The sequence below is a fragment of the Nicotiana tomentosiformis genome, chromosome 8 (assembly GCF_000390325.3).
Source record: "Nicotiana tomentosiformis chromosome 8, ASM39032v3, whole genome shotgun sequence".
Lineage (NCBI taxonomy): Eukaryota > Viridiplantae > Streptophyta > Magnoliopsida > Solanales > Solanaceae > Nicotiana > Nicotiana tomentosiformis.
In genome coordinates this window covers 58469055-58480007 of record NC_090819.1, presented here as the reverse complement: position 1 = coordinate 58480007, position 10953 = coordinate 58469055, and the positions used below count along the sequence as shown (strand labels likewise).

At 34.8% G+C, this 10953-nt stretch overlaps 2 protein-coding genes across 2 annotated transcripts; both read right to left on the bottom strand.

Annotated features, from left to right (window-relative positions):
- Window positions 1-1388: 1388 nt before the first annotated feature.
- LOC104090773 (autophagy-related protein 18a-like) lies at window positions 1389-2352 on the bottom strand. The gene is made up of 2 exons (XM_070183503.1): window positions 2209-2352; window positions 1389-2159 (listed from the first exon to the last, which is right to left on the bottom strand). Exons 1-2 carry the CDS (start codon window positions 2350-2352, stop codon window positions 1389-1391), a joined length of 915 nt encoding a protein of 304 aa, XP_070039604.1.
- Window positions 2353-2853: 501 nt separating this feature from the next.
- LOC104090766 (uncharacterized) lies at window positions 2854-8969 on the bottom strand. Its single transcript, XM_009595945.4, has 5 exons — window positions 8795-8969; window positions 6802-6884; window positions 5401-5969; window positions 3779-3887; window positions 2854-3189 (listed from the first exon to the last, which is right to left on the bottom strand). Exons 1-5 carry the CDS (start codon window positions 8867-8869, stop codon window positions 3147-3149), a joined length of 879 nt encoding a protein of 292 aa, XP_009594240.1. The 5' UTR covers window positions 8870-8969; the 3' UTR covers window positions 2854-3146.
- Window positions 8970-10953: the final 1984 nt, after the last annotated feature.

Below are 10953 nucleotides of genomic sequence, written 5' to 3'. Positions count from 1 at the left end.
ATTTTCTTCTTCATTGTGTGTATTTTCCTATCTATTACAAGGCTTTTATATAGGCATGAAAAATGAAGAAAAATATGTCATTGAATATGTTATTAAGCATAGAAATATGTCATTGAATATGTCATTAAGCATTTGAGAAGATCATGGAGGAAGAGTAGACATCCACCATAATTTGATTTTTCTTATAACAGCAATGGGGTTGATTCTTGTCCGACTGAATTTTAGGAACATTTATTTGAAAGGTATTATGATATGTTAATATTTGGGTGCCTTAAAGGTAATTAACTAATGTTGCTATCGTTTTGCAAATTTTCTTTAAATATTGCCTAGTTTTGTTTTTTCCCCTTAAAAATAATGCACTAAATATGTCTTAGTTTACATAATTTCATTATACTTAGCTAGCGTTTGGCAATAGATTCCCAAATTTATTTTGAAAAATCTGATTTGGGTGAAGTTTGGTTTGAAGATGAAAATGTGTTTGGACATGATTTTTCAAAATATATTTCACTTTTTATTTGAAAAAATATGAAACATGACTTATACCCACAAGTTCTAAAAATTATCACAAATACCCAATAGTACCAAACAAATAAACTTGCTATCTTGTATATACAGAACCTTCATCAATACCATTCATTATCATTATCACAAACCATAGTCCTGAATATAAATAAGTTTAATGAGAGGCAAGTGAGCAGATATGGTTTAGTTGGTCGTAATAAATGTGGGCTCTTTTACAAACTATAAAAATTTGGGGTAATATTTAAAAAATGACCGTGTCATGTTTTGGCCCAAAATCAGCAATTGAGGTGATTTTGGGATTTAGGATTTTGCCAAAATGTGGACAAAATCTATGCCCAAACATGTGTTTACCAAATAAATTCCAAATTTATTTTGGCAAAACTCATGTCCAAACTGGTCCTTATTGTTAGTTTGACAAAGAAAATGAATTCTAGCTCAAGCAGTTTTATAACGACATAGTTTGTTAGAGGTTAATGCTTCAAGTCTCATAAAATGTAATTATTTTTTATTAAAGAAAATCTCCAAATTGATAAAATGTAGTCAGAAATTGTAGCGCTAACCAGCAGATCACTGGGCGTCTTTGTTTCAGGGTAGTGTCATTTATTTAGTTATATGCAAAATAACTTGGTTTTGCTTATACTATATACACATACTTGGTAAAATTTTCCGACCAAGCCGTGACACCGCTTACCATAAGGCCCCTGCCAATCAGGCGTCATTCTGAATGATCATAAGAACAGGATAAAGGAAGACTGACAATAGGTAAGGTACATATACTAACATCAACCGGAGAACACTACTTCCCGAAAAACAGCAAAATAAAAAAATTCAAACCCATGTAAGAATGTCACTATCCCCTCCATTAATTATTCTACTTTGGCCCAAAAAGGGAAACATAATAACAGAAATGCTGCTATTACTTCAGGTTTTGTAACAAAAGAATGTGTAATATAGAATAAACTGAAACAATGATGAGAATAATCCCTTACCTCCTGCAACAATGTACCTTCTAGCGTGCTGAAAATCCGGATTAGTGTACCCCGGCCTTCCCTCGTAAGAGCAAAACATGCAAGCACTGAGTCATGTGCTACAATAACTGTTGTGCTTTTTGATGCATAATGTTCAACCCGAACTTGAACCTTTTGCAGACCAGGGCATACCAATACAAGTGGACTAGCAGCTTGTGAAACCTCACAGAAACCCTTTGGGTTCGCAATTGTTTCAATTTGAAACAACTTCAGATTAGAAATGTGGTAGACAAATATCTTCTGCTCAAGCACTACCACAATGTAGTCCTGCCGAAGCCTGATCCTGTGCACTTCCGACCGGAAACAGAGCTCACTGATGCAGCGGCTTTGGTTATCATCCCAAATCATGACCTTGTTTCGAGGATACTGTGGATGGTCTCCACATCCAACAAAGGTTAATATATTGCTGCGAAAGAGCATTTCATTAATTCCAATGCCACCTATATTTTCGAAGTATCGACAAAAGGACTCACAGAAAGGGTCACAGGTAAATACTCCAAAACCACGATCAGTGCCGATAGCAAAACAGCTGCAGTCTTGATTGAACGAAATGCGGTATGCGGTATGCGGTTGTCGAATGATTGACAGATGAATGATTTGAACTAACACCTAATTCGGGGCTTTGGATAGACGAACCACGAAGAGGCTTATCATCAACCTGTTCAACAGCAGCTTGTTGTGGCTTCAGCTGATGTTGTTGTGCTTCTAGTTGCTCTAAAGAAGGTTGCAGCATTGGAGACTGAAGCTTTGAACTAGTATTTGGGTGTGGAAAGGGAGAGGACAAAGGGGAAAGAGTGGCCATGGACAGGGATAAGTGGTGGAAATTCAGTGTCGGGCCTAATTATGAAGTGAGAAAGACATAGTGTTTGTAACTGAGAGGCATGGAACTAAAGCAAAGCTTTCAGACAATGAATATGACCACATTTATAGGGTGTGTTTGGTATAATGGAAAATGTTTTCCAAGACAATGTTTTCTTGGAAAACAATACATTTTTGTATCATTTTCTTCATTTATGCCTTTCTTCATTAAAGCCCGTGCTTTACGCTTAAAACCCCAATAGACCTTAGAGAGTTTCGTCTTTTATAATACTGCTTTGCGAGAGTAGTACTACGATCAGTGATCAAAGTATGTCTTTTATCTTCCAGACAGCTATAAAAGTGTCTGTCAAATAGTCGTCATTGATCAAAGTATGTCTACTTGGTAAAGTATCTTTACTATATTATTTTTTGAAAATCATGCAGTTTTAAGATCATAGAACTATATATGTACTTGTGTACAGTCGATGAGCAAAAGAGAAAAGGCTGGAGTTCATAACCACTGGAAATTATCATCAAGAAGCAGTTTTGTCAATATTTCGAAATATCAACCAACCAGAAGGGCTATACAACATCTATTTGTATCTATAACTTACATCACAACTTCCAAATCCAGTGTGCAAAGGTTTTGATAACATCAATACATTAAGTTGTTGATATCCTCTTTTGTCAATTTGACAGGACCACATTAGGTACCGCTCCCAGTTACTAGAGCCAGTGACAAAGTGAAATATTTCATAGAGCAGCAACATTTGATTTCCAAATCCGATCAGAACAAAGTTAACCATGGCTCTTCTTCCAATATGATTGCTCGGAAAGATACCTGCATCACATCCAAAATTTCAGGGTTAAGCTATAAGATTAACAAAAGGGAAACTTGAAGCTATTGCTGTCTTCTAATGATTACTAACCCAATCCTGCTATGAGTAGTGACGTGTACACTTCAAAACTCACACCAAACTAGCAGTATAATAAAGATATAGTATTGCAAGCCTTCAAAATATTAACTGTCGTCTACCTTTGACCTCCACCTGGAATTCTTACATTGGTGTGTTTAAAAGTTCCTTCGAGCGAACACCTGTTTTTTTTTCCCTTTTTTACAGCGGTAACATAGGGCACACTTCATGTACCTAGTATTTATTAGACTAAACTGAAGGGGCTGATATGGATCCTTTTCCAACTTCAACCAGAAAATGTAGGTTTTCAAGCAAATATTCTGCATGGTGTCATTCTGACACAACTTGTTTCCAAGTTTTTTCCTTAAGTTACCACATTTGCAAGAGCTCAGTACTAAGCACCAGTTCTGACAGAAAACAATACTGGAGCAAATCATCAGGTCATTCTTTGAAGAATCACACTTCACATAAACTTACTTTTCATTCTTTGAAGAATCACACTTCACATAAACTTACTTTCCAGTGTAAAAGCCTGCAGAGTACCATGCATTCAGCACTTCCGTTAGATCTGTCTCCACGCCAGCAGCTTTCTCTGCAGTAACAGGGTTCATCTCTATTTGTTTTCCTGAAATTAGAAAAAGTTATATGGAAGTTTGTGAAGGAATAGAAGGACATCTGAGAAATTGAAAGGTCTCTCTCACATCATATGGGACTTTTGTCGTTTTCTAAATTTCTGTGGCACATTTGAGATCCTCAATGTATTATTATATGACGCTGATGCTCTTAGCAGTAATCATATTTTTGCCTCATCTCTCTCTCTCTTATATACAGGGTGTTTTCCCTTTTTCTTTTTTGGTCATTTTTTTTTTTTTTTGATTTGCACCGGGTGTCCAAGTCTCTTTAAGCCCCGACTAATCCCGGGGGTGCACAGGCCCTCGGCAAGGAATTTCCCGCAAGTGCACCACGGTTAATTCAGGTTTTACCCAGTCCGATGGCCCTCAGAAATTGTTTGCACCCAGTGGGTTTCGAACTTGAGACCTTGAAAGGGAGTAAACCCCAAGGCTCAAGTCAATTGCCACCAGGCCAACCCCTGAGGGTTTCTTTTTTGGTCATTAATAAACGTTTTACTTATTCAAATAAAATAAAGTTTGTTGAATAGGTAGATGTCATACTCGTATTTCCTATGCAAATGATCGAGGTGATTTTTAAAAGTGTAAGCAAATAAGAGATCTATCACGCCAGCTAATTACAGCCCAGAACATCAAATTTTTTATTTATTTAAATAGCCCAGAACAGGAACAGAGCAGGAGAAGAACTTAAAGCATATTTCTTTAAGAGTTTTTCGCCTTACCTTGAGCAGTTAGATAGAGCACACTTTCATTTGTTTAATTATGTCTCAACACACAGTAGTCACTTCCAAAGTATAAGAAAGTAAAATCTAGAGCAAATGAAGCTAGTAATCAAACTTTTAATGAGCTTGAACCCAATTCGTCGTTTGATGTTGAGCTTAGTTTGAGCTTGAGGATGCAGCCTGCATTTTTGATAGGCCAGCTCCTACAAAAGCCTATCCAAATCTAAATATCTGAAGCTCATTTAGAACTCTTTTCGTAACTAGCTTTAGATTTTGGATAGGTAAAGACAGGCGTGTGGAATAAGGAGGCTTTGGTTACTACTAATAAGGGCAAACCACATTAGTTGGAAGTGGAAGATAGCAATGTACCCATAGTAAAACAACTCAACAATATCTCCTCCCCAATAATTGTTGGCACACCAATCAAATGTCATCTTTTTTCCAAAGTCATCAGAACGCAGGCCCAACTAACAAGCAGGACCTAACATCATTCGACTTAAAGTTGCACGATTGCCCTGCTACCTTCAGATACTGAGATATTGGCTTCTACTCGAAGAAGATTTTTCGTTGCAAACTTCCTAAAGCAAAAACTGTTACTATGTAATAAGCAATCAATCGAGTCAAAACCTGCTCCCCCCCCCTTCTCCACCTAACTCTTTTTCTTGTCCGTATTCCAGTTCATCTCAATATGTTATAGAAAATGCAAGGATCTTCCAGTCACTACCACATCACACTCTAGACATAAAAATAAACAGACATGCAGTCAAGTATCTAGACAGCTGCTCACCTTCACTTGCAAATGAATTCGGTGAAGTCGTGTTAGAAGCTTGCTTTAAAGAGGATAGTACTTTTTCTGCAGCTTCCTTTGCTATATTAACCAAATTAGAATTTTGAAGAGATGAGTTCTTTTGTTGAACACCTTGTACAGAAGCATCCAAACAACAAGGTGATAGTGTGCATGGAGACACCCAACTTTGGCATCCATATGGGCAGTAGAAAGAAGATTCTGTTGGATGTGAAGTATGTGCTGCATAAGTGTGATGTTCTTGTGAAGTAGAAGCAGAATTTTGGTAACTCCATATGCCAAACTGGTTAAGTTGCTGCAAAATCTTTTGCCTTTGATCCTCAAGTTCGTAATATGTATTGAGTAACTGATTGTAATCTTCTACACTCTGTGAACTGATGCTCTCTATGGCCTTATCCTGGGTGTTTTGCGCATTCAGCTGACCAGTATGGTTTTCAGGGAGAACTGCCTCAGAAGAGGAATTTTCTTTGACTGATGGCAGGTTGCTTGCATCTCCCATTTCTATAGTGGTATCTGTTGCAACTTTGCCGTTATCATCTCCCTCCCCATTGCTTCATCCACACATGTGAGAACAAAACAAAAAGGAATCAAAGAGAATGTCAGCCTCCAAACCATTAAATGGCCTTTTTCCCTATGCAACTTGAAAGGAAGTAGCTCTGTATATTTATCCAGCTTGGCACAAGAAAGCAAACAAATAGAAACAAAGAGGTTATAGGGGAGAATGATAAAGTTAAACAATAAAGTACTAATACATAGAGGAAGTTGTGGCATATGAAGCAACTTATTACAACAATAAATCATAAGAAAAATCAATACCTGACCTATAAGTCTACCAACCAATACATGTAAGAATTTTAATCAGCTACCTATCAGGTAGGCAGAGTAAAGGCTCCACGTTGACATCCTAGCAGAAAGCATTAACTCCTAGCAGACATCTCAAGATGCATCAGTTCTAAAAAGAACTACAAAATAATAAGAGTTAGAAAACAACAATATTTTTCCAATTGGCTAGATATGTCCAAGTCTTCGCAGCTGGTAGCTTTTCCTTTATATTAATATTTTGACACTAAAAGAGCTCGGAGAAGAGATAAATATCACTAAATTCGAGTCATGAATAGACCTTCTAAGCTCATCTAATATCACTCGTTTCAATCATGAATGGGCCTTTTAAGAGTTAGAAAACAACAAGCTTTTCCAATTGGCTAAATATGTCCAAGTCTTCATAGCTGATACAACAACAACAACAATATACCCAGTGTAATCCCACAAGCGGGATCTGGTCTTCATGGCTGATAGCATTTCCTTTATAATATTTTTTAATCACTAAACCATCTTGAAGAAGAAATAAAAAGAGATACTACTCAATTCGAGTCATGGATGGACCTTTTAAGCTCATTGCTTCCGTCATCAAGAGCTGCCAAATTCTCCTCCTTGCTGCTAAGTTTAGCTCCTTTTCCATGCATAATCTGGAAATTAAAAGGAAGAACATAAACAGAAATATACAAAACTTTCTTAATCCTAAAAAAGGAGTGAGAAATGAAAACATTAAATATATAAGTATTGAGTTTGCCTGTAGGCTCTGCCCAATAACAGATGTGGCTTAAATTTGGCCTTCTCTTTGTGGAAGGGGTAGGGATGAGGATTAATTTGGAGAGATTGAGAGAAAGGCATGCTTTATGGAAGTTAGGAGGATTCAAAAGATTATGGTCGACGCAAAACAGTAATGATGTCGAGAGGATGAAGATCATGAAGGAGAAGGAACAGAAAAAAGGGTGTTGTGGGGGGGGGGGGGGGGAGGGAAAGGGGAGCTCAGATAATTTGTTCAACTGTGGCATCCAGCATGCCAGAGATAAAACAAACTAAAGTCGTGCTCAACAAGATTTTAACTAAGAATGACAGAAAAGAAATTATTTGCATGTGACACAGCCTGCAAAACAGAAGATGCACCCAGGAAATTTTACTTACCGTCAGATAAAGACGAAAGCATCTCACAAAACATCTTCAGTCACAGGACATAGTACCTAGGATGAACTATATCCTTGATAGTTTTTTTTATAAACATATAATGGTGGTGTGGGCCAGTTTGCACGCACGTTGACTATTTCATACTAGCACAGATACCGAGTAATTCCGCTCACCAATGCTTAGGCAAATAGGAAGAAATCACCTAGAAGTTTGTCTTTGTAGGGATTTGGACCCCGGTCTCCAAGATTTTTTTCATCCAATTCATTGAAAGTTTCTTTTAAACGGCACAATTTGTCGGAGTAGGTTCCCTATTCTCTAAAATGTACTTTAAAAGAACTTTAGCACTAAGCACTGCTCTCTTGTAAATATATTGCAGGAAATGCTTTCTCCACTTTGGTTACAGAAAGCTGCATTTTCCCCCTCATCATCCCTCCTTTCTTCCTTTCCATACTCCGGCACCACAAAATTCTCTAGTGCTACTCCAACAACACAATATAACGGAAGCCGCATCGCTTCTATTCTTTTCCACACTGCTCATACATCACCAGCTGACCACTTGATAAAGACAATTTCAGAAACATAGGCAGCAAAGAGCACCATAAATCATCTCCTTGATACAAAGTCAAATAAATGATAGCACGATTGAAGTTAGATATGACGAGCATGATGGGTACTCATGCAAATATCATTTTCTTGTATCCAACTTAATGCTTCCAATCACTTCATAATATCCAACTGCATAGAAATTTGTGCAAGACTAAAAGCCAACACCAAAAATTTGTCAAAACCCAACCTGAAATAAATTAACCACATCGCGAACAACACAAACCTAACCCAAAAAATGCTAGGAGAGTTCTTCTCATCTGCCTAAGCCTTAATGGACAGAGTTAAGCCCTATTCTTTGAACCACTGGAACCGCTGACCCAACTTACAAGAACCTCCGTACTTCTTATGAGCCGGGATCGATCATATTCACATTTCTACTATGTTTCAGCCCCGAGCAGCCATCGAAAGTTACTTGGCACATGCCAGAGTTACTAGGTGAAATAGTCGAGGTGCATACAGGATTGCCCCATGAACCAAATGGCAATTCTTTTAAACATCCTTCAGTATAATCCTCGTAGCCAGAAAAAAGGAATTATTGGGCTTTTAAAAAATAAGTACTTGTGATAAGTGAAGTCAATCATACACCATTTGGGCTTCATTTACCAAAGTTATAGCGCTAAATTCTAATATTATGGTCAAGTAGAGAAAGAAGATGAATGATTAGATTAATGATACACCTAAAAATGAGAGTAATGTGAAGAGTTCGAGTTCAGAAAATTAAACTGCGTTGAAAGCAAAGATTGAAAATACAGCTCACATTAGTTAGACATAGAAAAGAGGGTAGGGTATGAAATTCATGGATAACCTTGTACTTGGAAACGGCATCGTTGAAGGCGTTGATGAGGGCAGAATCATCCCATAGATCTTCTCCTTTCCCCATTTTCGCTTTCTACTCTGCTCCGGTTAAAGTTGCAGAAAAAGAGGGTTTAAGCTGCAAAGGGTTTAACTTTGTTCTAAGGCTGTGACCCCAACAAACTGGAATTGACTACAATATGACCAAACCTGAGGCAGTCTTTTTTATTTTCTTATTAATAATACTTGTATTTGTAAAATGTTTTTGCTTTTTTTTTTTGTTTCTTTCCGCCACAATCTTTGATAAGTATCAATAATTTGATTAATCAGAATATTCAAACATTGCGCGTGTTTCTTATCTTAATAAATCATTGTTTGTAAGAAAATTACATATATTTTTAAATTATATTTGAATTATAAAATTAATTGTAAGCTTCTGCAATGGATGAATATTGATAATATAGCTACCTCAATAAAGAAAAAAAACTGTATTCATAGAAGTCCTCAATCATTATTCAATATATTCACCTTAAAATTTGTTCTAATTTTATAATTTTATCAGTTGAATTTCACAAGTTATTGTGCTTCCTTTTTAGTTTCAATAAAGCACATAACCCTTGAAGATTTAAAAAGTTTTCTGAAAATATTTTTCATAAGTTATTCTCAAGTTCATTCAAGAAGAAAAAGGCATGATTAATTAATTAGTTGGACTCTTACTATGTTTCTTTAAATATATTCAAATAACATAAATTTAAAACTTGAATCTTATGTCTTCTTTGTATCCCTTCGAAGGTTTCAATGTTACCCAAGAAGTGAGGTTCTAATTTATAAGATAAGAAGAAAAAAGAATTTATGAGTTACATAACTTTGTCGAAATATGTGGGCAAAAAAAGCATTACCAAACATGAAATTTAATAGATGAAAAAAACATGAAATTTAATAGGGTGAACAAATTATAGTGAAAAGTTAATGAATCCATTGATTGTGTATGTACATATCAATTTAGATATTTTTTTTTTTATATATATCATCCATTTTGAAGATCTAAATACTTGTACTTTCTACATAGTTCAAATAAGAAAAGATTTAATAAGTAAAGTTTTAATTAATTTGAAGTCCTAAATATTAATAAAATATTTAAATTATATTTTATTCAATATAAAATTTATCTTTATAGGATAAATGTCAATTAACATTTTTTCGTAGAAATTTCGTGTTTTTATAATATACATTTAGGCTTGTACAGTTTAGTATGATTAAATATACTATCAAATAATTATTTTAGGTACTTAATTGAACATGGGTTAATTATTTGTATGATTAAAATAAGAATTTTTAATGCATATTATATTATAAAAGAAAGAAATCATTTTTATTTAGACGTTCTTGTATTAAATAATGTTAATTTAATATGTGAGTTGATGTCTCATATTTCAGTTTAATTATAAATCAAATGAAGGCATATATAATCTCGTTCTAGTCTTGGTTTATAAGTATTACACCAAGTATGCATTTTTAATTAGTACAATTTATATAAGGTAAGATCTATATATATACTAATTCCTAATATTTGGAGAGTGACTTAAATTACAATTTTGTCTATTGTAAAAGTTGTTTTAAAGGGTAAAAAAAAACGAATGACATTTCGCTAAGGGCCTTCGTGCTTTTAATATAGTATAGATAATCCTGATATCTAATTTTATTATCATTTTATATTAAAATTGGAAATAAAACATAATCCCTTTTTATATTGCATTTAGTTCATATTTTGAATAATTCGCACATGAATAAAACACTTAAAGTATCATAAATAACCTTGAATTTATCTTCTTATCTTTTATTCATGGCAAAACTACGGTTAAATTGTATATTTTTTTATATTATACACCATATCGCTCATTTTTTAATGCAACCAACAAACATTCGTTGAGTATTATTAATAACATATTTGCACTAAATAATTCGTTGAGTATTAATCTTTGTCTTAAAAATCATGCATAACTTGTTTGCAAATGAAACGACTTCCTATAACATAACATAACATAACGTTGTAGAATGTGCAACAAAAGGACATATTTTGAAAAAGTTTACTAATGTTTGGCATTTGTCTAAAATATAATATCTTTATAAGCTTGAAAAAAAAATCTATAAATTGTTTCATCGCCAGTTTAC

Coding starts and splice junctions, on each gene's coding strand:
- LOC104090773 (XM_070183503.1), bottom strand. CDS start 2,352: ATGGCCACTCTTTCCCCTTTGTCCTCTCCCTTTCCACACCCAAATACT. Junction 2,160..2,208: donor AACAAGCTGCTGTTGAACAG/GTTGATGATAAG, acceptor GCCCCGAATTAG/GTGTTAGTTCAAATCATTCA.
- LOC104090766 (XM_009595945.4), bottom strand. CDS start 8,869: ATGGGGAAAGGAGAAGATCTATGGGATGATTCTGCCCTCATCAACGCC. Junction 6,885..8,794: donor ATGCCGTTTCCAAGTACAAG/GTTATCCATGAA, acceptor TTTAATTTCCAG/ATTATGCATGGAAAAGGAGC. Junction 3,190..3,778: donor GCAGGCTTTTACACTGGAAA/GTAAGTTTATGT, acceptor GATGTGATGCAG/GTATCTTTCCGAGCAATCAT.